General features: G+C 54.7%; 1 protein-coding gene and 1 long non-coding RNA gene across 2 annotated transcripts in view; both read right to left on the reverse strand.

The window, feature by feature from the left end:
- RAB10 (RAB10, member RAS oncogene family) overlaps positions 1–4,527 on the reverse strand; it is a 48,237-nt gene extending 43,710 nt beyond the window's left edge. Inside the window, exon 1 of the mRNA XM_061350214.1 lies at positions 4,084–4,527. Within this exon, the coding sequence (XP_061206198.1) occupies positions 4,084–4,210 (127 nt within the window). The 5' untranslated portion in view covers positions 4,211–4,527. The remainder of the gene's footprint in view (positions 1–4,083) is intronic.
- On the reverse strand, positions 1,589–4,060 carry LOC133210637 (uncharacterized). Its single transcript, XR_009724974.1, has 2 exons — positions 3,032–4,060; positions 1,589–2,123 (listed from the first exon to the last, which is right to left on the reverse strand). It is a non-coding gene; the product is annotated as an uncharacterized LOC133210637 (long non-coding RNA).
- Positions 4,528–14,453: the final 9,926 nt, after the last annotated feature.

A 14,453-nucleotide genomic window follows, 5' to 3' on the forward strand; every position in this document is an offset into this window, starting at 1 on the left:
TATCTGATGATGGACGTTAAAACAACTTAACTGCTTAAAAGTATTAGTATGCAATTACAAAGCAAGTGGTTAACAACTCATAATCACTCCTAATAAAGGCCAAAGAAATAAAAAAAAAAAGAAAAAGAGATTTTAAACTATTAAAAATATAGTTTTCTTACACCTTTGCATTTAAACCAACATGGTTTTGCACCATCCTAACACAGCTTTGGCATAAAAACCTTGCTGTGTTCAGACCTCAAAACCCCACACTGCTTTCTCTCTGTCTGGATTTATAGAGCTGCCGTCAGCATGAGCAAAGACCAGAAACACAGAACACAGCCACACCTTGAGTACAGGTTAGATCCATGACAGCTTCACCTGCACCAGCAGCATTCAGAGGAAACCTCACCATGATCACCTACGCTTTGTTCTCTTGAGCACAGGACTAGAGGCAGTCAGATTTCATGGGAAAGCATATTTTGTGACTCATCTTTATTTGCATTCTACTTAGTCAAACAATAGCAATTATATGCTTGAGCCCAGTTTTGACATTCAAGCTTTCAGACAGCCATCCTGGCAAGGGCAGTCCTCTCTACCTGCCTGGGCTCAGGGAAAGGCCAGCACTTAAACTGCCCACTCTACAGAGCTTCCCAAAGCAAAGCGTACCACTGAGCTCAAGCAGACCACTCTGCACTTCAAACTGTCATCAACTTAACACACTGAATGCCAATATAAAAATAAATTACTAAAAAAGATTAAGATATCGGGTATACCCTGACTGAAAGTTACTTGTACTTTTAACATGAAAAATAAAGGAAACCTGCTGGAAGCATGAGAGGCAGCAATGAAGTACTCAAACTGGCAGAGAGGGGAGGCTGGGCAGCAGCCCATTAAGAGAAGCCTTCCAGGGAACAGCACCAGTGCCGAAACAAACAACCATCACCAGACTTGACCCAAGAATAAAGTATCCACAGAGCAAAACCGGAGAGTCAGCACAACTTCTAAAAAAAGAAATAAAAATAGACACCCTAAAAATTATTTTTGCACCACATAATTATCAAAAAGTCATTAAAACTAAAAACTGTTTGTGATAACATTACTTCTTCTAAAATTTGTTCCCTCTCTACCCTGAAAACAGCGACACAGCACTTGAAGACAAGGCCCCTGCTCCCTCCAGGGAGGTTACAATGACTTAGGGATTCTTGCAGAAGAGCCATCAGGATATTTATAGTACCTCTAGGCAGGGTAATGAAACCATTCACACGCACACCTCAGCACATCCAAAAGCTTAACTGCTGGTTTAGCAGGAAATATTGGACTGAAGTGATTCAAAGTCAAACGTGGAAGAGAGCATACCAAATCACACATACAGTAAATTATACCCAAACTGCCCCCATGGATCATGCTTAATCCGTTCTTAAAATGTGTGAAGATGAAACTAACACACAGGCTAGTTTCAGTGTTCTTTGAGACCCTTTTCCTGTAACAATCTAACAGCAGCCCCTGCTTATGGCAAGGAACACATTTTACATGCTCAGCTATCTCAGGTTCTTGGTGGAGCTCAGTGCAAACACAGAAGCATGAATCAGAGCTAACAAGCTACCAGGTATTTTTTTTTTCCAAAAGTAAGGAGAGATTCAGCCAGTCACCTTCAATGTCATCTACTGTGTACACAAGTGCTTTGGAAATAGCATTTCCTTGTTGCTACAGGTCAAAGACTCTGCCTGAGGTTTTTCCTGAAACTCTCCGCTTCCAGCTGCAAAAGCAGCCCAAGTTGTGTAGCTGCTGTGGTGGGATTCTTCGCAGCAGGTCCCAGCAGGCAAAGCACCTTTCCACATTTCTGGATTGCCATTGCTGGCGTCACTGCTGCAGTAGAGGAGAATCTGAGAAATTCTAATCACTGTAGTTATCAGTAGCACTTTGAAATAACATTACTTTCACACAGATTACTCAGTTGCTTTATTGTAACAACAAGGAGAACAACCAGGTGGACAGATATTTTAACAGAGCTCAGAATTCTTCCTTCATGGATGGGCTGCTCTTTAAAACATGCTAACATAGAGTCTTCCTTTCAACTGACACTTCTTGTACAGGACACCTTCTCAAGAGGTTTCCTCTTTAATCAATTACTTCCAGAAGAACTAAGCAAACAATACATTTAAGATCTATTTGGGAATGGAATTCAGCACCACACACAAAAATCTCTTTGTACCCCCAAATCTACTAAATTCCACTATGCAGACTCAAGTCTGACACGCTCCAACACGCCAACTAGTCACTGAGTGGTGTTCACCACCACCACAACTAGACACTTAGTTCAGAATCTAGGAAATAAAGCTTGTCTGCCTGTCAGTCTACATGCACTACAAACAATTTATACACTCCAGAAATAAATACCCACTGGTCTAAATTGGTTTGACTACTCCAAAATGCTTCCAAACTCCGCACATGTACTCTTGCTATGAAACCTGATGTTACTCTGCTTGAACACTCAACTGCAGTTAGACCAACCACTAATACTAATTACTGAAAATTACTGGTCACTGAAAGCACAAGTTCTCTGAAGTGAGAGCCGCCATACACCCGCTGACTTCTTAACTGAGACACTGACTATTTTTAACTTTGAGAACTGAAGTAAACCTTCCCAGCAAACGCGGAAAGCAACAAACACCATGTGATCCAGGCGGGAATTCACCAAGCAAAGTTAAACTATGGCCACAGCAGCACAACAAATACAGCCTTCCTTAGTCAAGGTATGCAATGGTAAGAGACATGATTAAGTGACTCCCATGTGCATCCCCCAGAGCAACTATGCAAACCAATGAGTTGAGACCCTAAGATCTTAGATCTTAAAGGCAACTGTGTTTTGACACTTAGTTGCCCCAAATATACATTCTCTCCCTTTAAATTACCCAAGGCTTGCTTAAGAGCACTTTTTACATCTCATAGTCTGAGATGCAACTTTAGGGTGACATTTCAACACTGATGAGGAAGTACACAGGAGTGCACACACACCTAGTACTAAGATTTACACTCTGTGTTTTCCTACCCTTGGTGAATGGCTGTAGGGCCAATCATTTAAGGGATTTGTATCACGCACAGAAAGCCAGATCCAATTCAACCCTCTGCCAAAATTTCCTTTTTTCCAGATGTAGGCATCTACACTCATTACACCAACGGGTACTGCAAGAATGAATGGAGGCATGAATTCCCTTAAATTGCCAGAGTCACTCACTGAGAAGGTTAGAAACTGCTGACCTGAACTCTCCATCTGCAAAAGAAGATGATGTTGAGAAAGAAAAACGCTGCAATAAACCTAGGGAGAAAGGACATTAGGTATACAGCCTGTCTCACAACACAGACTAAATGGAAAGAGGAAAGCCTAGCGAAACACACAGCTCTCCTTCATGATGTCAAGAAGACTACCTTAATGAGAAGCTGCGCACCACTGAAAGGTCACTTTTGCCAGCAGCCCAGCAGCTCGCTTGCAGACAGGGAAGGACAGCTTTGTTGGGTGAGGAAACAGACCCCACCCACGAGCGTGATCATTTCTGCTAAGCCACATCAATAGCAGTGAAGACACTGTGCAGGGATGGCCACCCCACCGCCCTCACAGGAGCTGGGGATGAGCCGGTGATGGAAGGAGCCAGGTGGGCCCTCGCTGGGAGCTGGCAGAGCATGTGGGGACAGGCTGCCAGCATGCCCCAAGGGAGGTCGCTGGGGCCACCGGGAAAACTGCTGCACCCGACTGTGGAGAGAAACCAAATCCTTTCTCCCCGCAGCAGAGGCGAAGCCGGCGTCGGGTGTGACCAAGGCGAGGATTCTGCGTCGACAGCGAGAGCAAGGAGGTGAAAGGGTGGGGACAGGGGGTCCCCGGGGACATCGTGACACAAGGGGAGGATCCCACAAAATACCACAGAACCCCAGGTTAGAGAGGACCTCAAGAATCCTCCGTCCAACCTTTAAAACACGACCGAGAGCTGAGAGGCAGGGCGCAGAGAACAGGGTAAAGCCCCGGGCAGGCGCCCACCACGGTGGAAAGAGGGGGGCCGGCCGCGGGGAACCGGGCCCCAAGGGAGGGGGGCAGCAAGTGGCACTGACCGATGGTGGAGATGAAGGTGGTGTTGAAGGCATCGTCGGAGAAGCGGAAGAGCACGCAGGTCTTGCCGACCCCCGAGTCCCCGATGAGGAGCAGCTTGAAGAGCAGGTCGTAGGTTTTCTTCGCCATGGGGAGGCGCGGCGGCCACCGCCGCCCGCTCCGGCCCCCCGCTCACCCCCTCGCCTTCACCGGGCGCCCCCGCCGCGGGTCCGCCCGCCCACCCCGGCCGGTAGCAACGGCCGCGCCGCTCGCGAGGGCGGCGGCGAAGGAGGACGAGGAGGAGGAGGGGGCCCACAAAATGGCTTCCTGTCGCGGGGCGGCCCCAGAGCCTGGCGCGTTCCCCGCGCCGCCACGGGCCCGCTGCTCCTCACAGGGAGGCGGCAGCGCCCGGACTCATAACCCCTCGGCTCGACTCGGCTCGTCCCGGAGCGGCTTCCCCGGACGGCGACAGCTCCCCACAGCCGCTGACCGAGCCTGCGCGGGCGCGCCGCTCGGTAACCGCGCAGGCCTCCGGGCGGGGGCGCGCACGCCCTGACGTCAGCACGCACACGCACCCCCCTGGTGGCAATAAGGCCGCAAAGGAGGAACAGAAGGGACGGTAGCGTGCGCGCCCCCGCACGGTGACGTCACCCGAGCTAGCGGCCGCGAGCCGGGGGCGGAGCTTGTGGGGGCGGTGGACCCGCCTTCCCACCCTTGCTCTGGCAGGCCGGCGGAAGTCCCGCCTCCTTGCCTTGCTCGCCGAGTTTCCATTGGCTACACAGGCCTGCCAGTCTCCCCTCCTCCCCGGGGTGACATCACAGGGCGGGGTGGGGTGTAAGGGAGCAGGGCACAGCGCGATCCCCGGTGGGGCGGGACGGGGCGGGGGCTGCCCCCTGGCGGCGGGTGCCCTGGGGGAGGGTCACTGCGCCCCGGCAGCCCTTTTGCCCAGGGGTGATCCGGAGCATCTGGCGGCCTCCACGGGCCCGGGACCCGCCAGTCCCACCGCAGCCTCACCGCAGAGCCCGGGGCACTGCTGCCGGGTCCCTGAGCACGACAAGCCATGGCTCCCATGAGCAGCTGCAGCCAGGTCCTGTGCTGAGGGGTGTTCGATCAGCAGCCTTGTGCAGGCTCTGCCAGAAACGAGGGTGAAAACCAGACTGTCCAAGGGGCTGGAAGGGAGTAGTTGGGGCCATGGTGTGTTACGGACGCAGGCAGCTGAATGGCGAGGGCTGGCCGCACGAAGGTTTGGTCACAACTCCCACTGTCACTGTGCAGCAAGGCAGTGCCACCAGAGCCGAGGTGCTGAAGCCACGCAAGATGGCCCATAGCCAGGGGCTGCCAGAACCTCAGTGCTTCAGCGTGGGGAGGAGCAGCCCTTGCCGAGCGCACGCTGTCCCGCGGTGCCATCCAGCACGCTGCCAATTGCGTTTCGCTCACATAATTAAGTGTTCCGCAATCAGTGGTTTCCCACTGTTTGCAGGATGAGTTGCCTCAAAAGGTTTAACAGGAGTCGCATCTCTCCTGCCCAGCCCTTCCTGAAGCACAGCTAGCACAGCTCTGAAGGCAAACACGCAGGTTTCTTCCCTTTGTGTTTCGATTTCTCTGCCTTCACAACTCCTGCTTGCAGGCACATGGGTTCGGGGGAGCAAGCCTTCATCTCAAGAAGCCTTGAGCTCTGTCAGTGGGTTCTCTCCTGGAGCTGACACAGCAGGGCAGGAGTTTGTGCCTTCACAGCGAAGGTTTATTTTTAGTGCTTTGCTGGATCAGTTTAAGGGCACCATGTGAAACGCTTCCTATTCACAACTGGGCAGATAAGGAAAGAACTGCTGGTACCCATGGAGAGCTCTGCAGCAAGGGCACTGCCATGGGTACCAAGTGGGGACCAATGGGCAGGCAGCTTCCAGCCACTCCCCAAAGGTGCATGAGCACAAGCACATCGCTAGGTGTTTGCACTACTGCTTACAATATCCTTTTGTCCTAAAGAGCTTGTTCATGGGCTTCAAAGGAGTTTATCTCTTAGGATCCTAGGGAGGAAGCTGTATGAAGTCACACTGCAAACAAGACAAAGTATTTTCTGTCTGGTGTCTAAGACTGGCCCTGAGTTAAATGTTACCCCTCATGGGAACCAGTCCCAAGGACACACCCCATCAAGGACAAGGGCTCTGGGTTGGTCCTGGTTGAGAAACCATCACCGCAGCGCTGGTCGATTTGGAGATGTCCAGTGAGAGATTGTACAGTTCTCACAACTCTCCCTACCACATCATCACAAGGTTCTTCTGTCCTGATCTCAGGAGGGCACTGATGTGACGTGAGAGGGATAATCGCTGAATGAGGAAGAATGGGGTGGAAGGGGACAACCTCTTCCTGGCTGTCAGAGCCCACTTGCCAGGAACACTGAGCAGCAGGAGTTACAACACCACACCGCAGATGCATGCCCTCCAGATCTCACAGCGGGCAGGGGAAAAGTGAATCATGAGCAGCGAGTTGCGCAACAGTATTTAAGTTTGGGGAGGTTTGCCTGGGGAGAGCGGCGATGTGCTGGGCTGGCTGGTTACTCAAATCCTCTCACAAAGCAGGGCCCAGCCCTTGGTGTGCATGGGGATGGAAGAGATCTTTGTCATCCAGGAGGCATCAGCAGCCACAGAGAACAAGCAGCTTTGTTTTCGCCAACTCCTCCCCCAGCCAAGGCAGGGACAGGAGCCCCACTGCTCAGCTGCAGGCACAGGTTGGGGTGTCTGGGGAGCTTCTGCTCCATTTCTTGTTCCTGACCTTGCGGGGTGAGCTCCCATGGAGCCCTCTGGCACAGACCCTCCCAGCCCTTGGTCACCTTTAGCTTCCACTTCAGGAATGGCTGTAACCCAAAACTTATGCAAGGACTAGAGCCCTGGCAGAGGTGACAGTAACAGCCTCAAATGCTCAGGAGGTTGACTGAGGAGGAGCAGGAAAGGGGCTGAAGTTGGTTTACCTGGTCCCATGCAACATTATCCTCTTAGCAGCAGTTACCACAGTACCCTCCACGCTGCAACTACCCAGGCACCAGACGGGGAGCTCTGAGCTGCAGCCACCCCTCTGCAGGCACATCAGTGCCCAGATGCCTGTGTGATTTCGCTGTTGTTATGAAGGAAAGGGAACTCTAAATAAATACCAAACCATACCCAGGAGCTGGGTGAGACACCCTTGGAGAACCTCATGTAAGAAATAAGCTTTGGTGGAAGGATGAATTCCTTATGAGGGGGAGTAAAAGCGATGCTTTTCTCCTTTGCAGATGCTTGCATATGGGGTGTGGGGTCTCACCAGGCTCCCCAGACACCCTCCTGCCTCCAGCTGATCCATACAGGCAGGCCACGCAGCTTCTGATACAGCTGTTCAGCAGCAGCAGGACATGCCACAGCTCCTACCACCACTGCTGGTGGAGTCAGACTTTCACCATTTTGGATCACACATCCCTGCCTCCTACCACAGCTACCTCCCAGGCAGGGTTGTAGTAGACAACCAGAGAATAACAGAAGCAAGAAAGGCAGCTCCACATCGCTGAAATGGGAACCCTCTCCCCCATTTTCTGTTTTATCTGGCACTACCCCACTGAGAGCAGGACTTGGTCAGCATTTCCAGGCAGCAGGGAAGATGGAAAGGTCGTGCAAGGCTCAGAACCTTTGGCAGAGGGCTCAATGTACCAGGCACGTCTCTTATTTCTGCCCAGTCACCTCAGCTTGGCTTCTGGCGAGGCAGTGCCAGCACAGGCAGCTCAGCAGGGCTCCCAGCACATTTGGACATGTCCAAGGAGCTTTCTGCCCTCACTGCTGCCCAGTCCAGCTCCATGCAGTGTAATGGGGAAGACCTGCTGGCAATGTGACGTGCCAGACCTCCACCACGCGACAGTACAGACCTTGGCCATTCACTCGCAGGGGCTCTTTCCCTATGTTTTATACTGAAGGACCTCGATCTTCCTGTGCTTCTGCCCCCTCCAAGAGGCTCAGCCCCTCTGCCTGTTGCCAAAAGTTTCTGTCTTCTGGTCACAGCATCACTTGCTTGTGCTGGGTCATGATCCCACCCTACCAACAAGCAGGGGAAGAAGCTCCGCATTGTTGTCATCAGTGCTTTGCAGAGCCAGTCACTGCCTTGTTTTCTAAGGGTTTTCACCAGGCAGCAGAGCAGCGATTAGAACAAGGGACTGAGAAGCAGCAATTGCTGGCTCACTGCTGCTGCTGAATGACGCTTTGACCTCTGGCAAGTAGCAGCACCACTTCCTCCAGTGCCCGGACACTCACTGGCGCTGACTACACCAACCCCTGTTCCTTATGCCTTGGGATCACTGAATGAAGGACTCCCTAGAAGAATGTTACAAAGGAAGATGAAGCATTAGCCCCTGGATCTATATAGAAAAGGGCCTGCCCCACATGCACTGAGGGTTTATTCTGCTTACAGGAGGGTTTGGAGGGATCCCAGGGAGAGCGTGGGAACACCCCAGTGCGTTTGTTGAGCGCTGTACAACCAGAGCTCTGCCTCTTTCAATTACATCTTGCCAGCAGATTATTAAATCCTTTAATCTCTGAGCAATGATGCTGATCTAGTTGCCTTACAGCCATTGCTCACACCACATCTGTTGAAAACCCAGATCTGAGATAAAAGCCTGAAGCTTCCCACATGGTTGCCAGCCATCCCTTTCCCCCCTTCTCTCAGCTCCGGTAGGACAACAGCAGAAGTGGGAAGGGGGACAGTGGGGCACAGCCTGGAGCCTGCAGGACATCAGCAAGTGGCCATAGAGTTTCCCGAGATCACACAGGGCTCAGGGACACAGCTCTGGGGCTGCAGACAAGGCACATCTGGCACATGTAGGCTTCCAGCCTGCAGCCCCTGAAGCTGGGCAGGGCTGCAGCTCCTTCCAGTCCACTGTTAGCACGACCAGAGATCAGTGAAGTGGCACAAGATGCTGCAAAGCCATCCACGATCTCAATAGGATTCATCCTCTGGGTTCACATCAGATCTTCTCCACAAGGGCAGTCCTGGGGCCTGCAGGAGAGGCAGCATTTGGCAGTGGCATTTATTCCTCATCCCCCGTTCATCAGGAGGTGCATTTCATCACTCGGCTGTTTTAAGTGTCTGGGGGTCATGTGAAAAACGGGATGTTTCCTTTAACGATGTGCGTGTAGATGGGAAGATGTTGGAGCTCTGCACCCCAAGCTGGCTCCTGTACTGCTGCCACCATCTAATTATAGAGGAGTCAGCTGCTGGCAAACTGATCCATCCTAAATCCAGGCTTAGTATGTGCAGCGCTTACCCCTCCAGCTCCCCAGCCCTTTCAGTTTGGGGTAAACCTTGAACTAGCACTGTTCCCTTGCTGCCTTCCCAGGTAGCTGTGGGTGCTCCTGACCTTTCCCTGTCTGAGCAGTCTCTGCTGCTCTATGAACACTCAGGTCGAGGTCCAAAAAAGCCAGAAAACCTCTGATCTCAGCCCAAAGCGTGGCCAGGGCCAGAGGCCACAGCCGGTCACCACCACGGATGCTCCCAGCAGCCACCAGCACGTCCCCCTCAGCAGAGCTCACCTTCCCTGGCTCTCCAGCACCGGCCTCTGCTTGCGCTGCCTCTTCCCATAGCTGCCAGGAGGTGGAGGCAGCCTGGTCCTGCCTACAGGTTCCATAGAGGATGAATAGGATCCACTTCTGCCTTCAAGCCCTGTACAGGGAACCTGGCTCACTGGATCTGGGGTGTCCGGGCAGGGAAGGATGCATTTCCAGCACTGGTCAGGAGAGTTTAGCAGAAGCTGGATGCTCATTCCCAGATGTCTTTACAGAAACTGCATGGTCAAACACATCTCTCAAGTCACAGAGAAACAGAAAGGTGTTCTATGCTGAAAGGGGAGATACGCTGGGGGTGGCAACGTGCCCTGGAATTTGGAAGGGGTGGCTCCTCAGCACCCTCCGTGCTCCCCAGGAGTGCGAGGAAGAGAGTGCTGCTTCACAAGCTCACCTGGCACATCGAAACAGGGACACCCAAGGGAAGCCTGGAGTGTCTAGCAGATGAGGAGTGCCACAAGCAGATGGGATTATGGCAAAGCTGAACTGCAAAACTGCCACGGAGGAGGGAAACAGGGAAAGAAATCCAGTGGATCTCTGGGAATGCTGGTGAGGTGGTGTTGGGGGAAAGCAGCAAAATGCCTCCTGGACACCCCGCCCCCCGGGCCCTTTCCCTGTGTAGAAGCCAAGAGAAGAAGGCTGAAGGCAAGAAGGACCATTGCTGGCGGTCAAGCAAGAGTGTCCAGTCTGTTGGGACAGCATCATGCAGGGACATATCTTTTCCTCACCAGGAGGACAGGTTTTTCTCCAGGGCTGGTAAAGCCAATACCAGTACCAGTTACTCAAACTCAAGGAAAAACCCTAAGGAATGTCAACCCAACGCTGTGAGCATGGAGATCGTTGTCCCTGCTCCCAGCCCGTGATCTTCTCTATGTCCCTGCAACAGCATCCACAGAGGCCGAGGTCCCCACAGGGCTGTTGATGCCTCCTGGGACCCCACCGGCTGTGGCAGGCTCTGTCCAAAGGATGTTCATTGAGCCCCAGCACTATTTCCTGGTGGCAGCCACGTTAGGAAGGTTTTGGCAGTGAGCCTCACTGAGCAGCACCAGGACTGGGGAATGAGGGACAATGGGGATGATGAGGAGGTGAGCAGAGGTGGAGGCCACGTTCTGGAAGCTTTGAGACAACCTTGAACAAGGTTTTGGTTGGAGGGAGCTGGTGGCACTGGCCAGCCCTGCACCAGATGCATCCAGGGGCTGAGCACTGTCTGCCCATGGGGAAATGAGGCTGTCGGTGGCTCAGGAGAGCTACTGCACCAGAACACATGGGGTACATCCCAGCACAGCCCTGGCACCCTTTCCCCTTGGTCACAACCCTGGCAGAGAGCCTGGGGTGGCCCAACCACCCCAGGGACCACCAAGCTGAAGGAGATGGGGTAGGACCACAGGATCCCATGGGTAGCAGAACCTCACCACCAGCACCAGCACTGGGTGTCTCTTCCCTCCCACATCCGCCTGGTGCTGCTGCCTGGCCGAGGCAGCCAGGGAAACCTGAGAGGCTGGGGCAGACCATGGGAAAGGCATCTCAAGGTCTCCTGCTGCCCTGCTGCCAGAACCCAGCCCAGGCAGGGCCCTGCTGCCTGTCCATCCTCACTGCCCCACTGCTGCTGTGCCATGGATGTCGAGCTGGAGGGCTCTCCATCACTGCCACCCGCATCAGCACAGCCTCCAGCCTCACTGCAGGTGACACTGGCGTGATTTGGCTGGCGCTGCTGCCAGAAACCTTCTTGGCTTGGCTGGGTTTCCCTCCCATGCCTCATTAATTCCTTAACAACTCTGGCCCCTGGCTTTGCAAATCTGGGCAGCCCTGGATCCCCTGGCCCCAGGAGATGCCTCACCCCGGGGGGCTGTCCCGGGATGAGGATGTCGGGTGTCCCAGCAGCTGGGGGGTACATGGGGCCACAGCCCCCCCAGTTTCCCCCGGCCACCCGTGAGAGCTGGGAATTGGCTTGTTTGGCATTTTCCAGCATTTTTTCCAGCTCAGAACGTCTCCCTGGAGCAAAGCTTGGCTGTGTTTCCATGGGAGTGTGGGGGACTTAGGCTCTTCCCATCTCATTCCATGATGGTTGCCAGCACAGCCCCCCTAGCATGGCTAAAAAAGGGCAACAGCCACCCATACTGGGGTCCTTGCCACTGGCCACATGGGAAGCCCCCCCTTGTCCCACAGTGGTCCAGGAGACCTGGCATGGGCAGGGTCAGGGGGGCTGTGAAGCAGCACAGTGGAAAAACCAAAGGGAAACTGCCCACAGTGCCCCTCCGCTCAGCACTTGGGGGCTGGCAACCACTGGCAGGCAGGATGTGGCAAGGTGCTGGGTGGCAGGGATGGTACAGTGTCCAAGGGGTGCCCATGTGTCCCTTATCAGTGTCCCTGTGGTGGCTGCAGTGTCTGCAGTGGTGACCACGGTGGCCCAGGAATTGCCATAACATTGCAGAGTCGGCTGCAGTGTCCCTGGAGTGACCACAGTGCCTGCAGTCTTCAAGAGATGACTGTGCTGTCTCAGGGACAGCCTTGGTGGCCCAGGTCTGGCAGTGGTGTCTCAGGGGTGGCCATGGTGCTGGGGACATTTTGGGGATGGGGTCACAGGGCTTGAATGGCACCCCACCATTCTGTGGCACTTGGACCGTGTACCTTGTCCCGGCCAGCCCAGTATCACCCCTGGGATGCTCAGCCCTACCTTGGCCATGGCGCTGATGCTGGTGTGGTAGCTACAGCAAAGAAGAGCAAGGGCAGCATTCCTGGGATGCCACAGAGATCATCAGACCCTGGAGTCTGATGGGAGTGGGTCAGTGTACCCCTCACCACGCACACAGACATGCTAGGGGGACCAGTGGGGCCTGAGTCACTGCACAGCTCCCTGCACCCCGGGACTCACCCCGCAGCCCACCTTGTGACTCAGGGTCCCCTAATAACCCCCCTCCCCAAGAGCACTCAGCCACCCATGCACCATCCCTCACCGGTCATGTCACCGGGACCCCCACCCAGCTAGGGCTGCCCTGGGGTCCCCCAGCTCACATCCCCACTTTGCACATGGGTGGGATAAAAGCAGTGGTGGGGTTCCCTGGGGCCACACTGTGGTCCGCGTACACACTGTATCCCAATGGAGCAAAGGGTGGGAGGCTCTGCCCTGGCTGCATTGGGGCTGCTGTGGGGTGGGTGGCTCCAAGCCTCCTAATGCCCCTGGCCGTGTACACAGGGCTGGGTCAGCGCTCGGGATGGGCACAGTAAGGGCCCACTGGCCCCCCCACCCTGGAGACAGCCCTGGGCTGCTCCAGAGGTCAGCAGGGAGGCCACCAGCCAACAGCAGCGTGCACTGCTCCGGTGCTGACACCTGTGGGCAAGGCACCGTCCCTGCATGGCACCCTGCCCTGCATGGCACCGTGTCCCTGCATGTCATTCTGCCCCTACATGTCACCCTGTCACCATGTCCTCACAGGTCAGCCCAACCTGACAAGTCATGCTGTCCCTACCTGTCACTCCCTCCCTACATGGCACTGCTCCTGACATGTTACCCTGTCCCTCTGTCCCTTTGCCCTTACCTCATGCCCTGCCTAAATATCACCCCCTTCCTGACCCCTACGTGTCACCCCAGCCTGGTCTGTGGAAGATTTGGGGTCGGAGGCTTCTGTGGGAGCAGGGCTATGTGCTCTTGAACCTGTCTGCCTTGAGGACTCTCATGCCACAGGCAGAACCAAGCAGCACTGGGGTCTTTGTCCTGTGGTAAGGCCACTTCCCCTCCATCCCCCCTCCCCACCATCTCCATCACATCCACCAAGGCCTCCATCCCCCCCTTGCATCGTCCCTCCCATTCTCCTTCCACTCTCCCTCCATCACTGCTGCACCCCCCCCTTTAATCCCCCTCCATCATGCCTCCACTGAAGCTTCCACCTGCCTCCATCCCTCCTACATCCCCTTCGACCATCCCCCTCATCTTCTCCCCAGCCCCCTGCATTCCCCCTCCATTGTCCCTTGTCCCACTTCCATTTCCCCTCCAGCCCTGCTGCATCCCCCTGCTACCCCCCTCCACCGTGCCCTGCTTTTGTTCCCTGGTCCCCCGCCATCACTGGGGCTGTGCCTTTGGCGAGGTGACCATGCCCTTCCCCTCAAAGCTCCTCTGGGAGTCAGAGGACTTGGATTGCACCAGACAGCCCTCCCTATGGCAGCAAATACCCTAATTAATTAATTATGGGATAATCTCTGGTTCCGGGGAACGGGTGGCTGCTGGGACTCGATTAACCACAGGAATGTTTAATCTCCTTCTGAAGCCCCAGCTGCCTCTCCCATAGGGTGCTGGGGATTATTCCCACTGGGCTGCAAGGAAGGGACAGGTCTGGGGTCCAGGACCTGGAGGCTTGGGGTGAGGGGCACACACAGCCTGGGGCAGCTCGAGGACCCCAAAGCACCACCAGGGTGGCTGGTGAGGGTGACACTGCCCTGGCCTCACAGGAGATGGGCAGGGGGAGATATCCCTGTTCCAGCTGCTGGGCCCAAGGGAAGAGATTTGTTCCTTCGCTAGGCTGCTGCCCTCCCCTGCTTCTATCCTCCACCCTGCATCCAGCATCCCAGTCCTGCATCCTGCACCCCATACCGTGTACCCTGCATCCTACAGCCCAGTCCTGAATCTGTATCCCACATCATGTCCCCTCCATCGTGCATCATCAAATGGTTTGGGTTGGAAAGGACCTTAAAGATCATCTTGTCTGACCCATCCCAGCCCTGTAGCCTTCATCTCACATCCCAGTCTTGCATTCTGCATTCTGCATCCCAAGCCTGCATTCCACATCCCATATCCTGTACCCTGCATCTCAGTCCTGCATCCTGCA

This window comes from Neopsephotus bourkii, unplaced genomic scaffold, assembly GCF_033783945.1.
Source record: "Neopsephotus bourkii isolate Nb327-2 ecotype Australia unplaced genomic scaffold, CSIRO-AGI_Nbou_v1 NB_481, whole genome shotgun sequence".
Taxonomy (NCBI): domain Eukaryota; kingdom Metazoa; phylum Chordata; class Aves; order Psittaciformes; family Psittacidae; genus Neopsephotus; species Neopsephotus bourkii.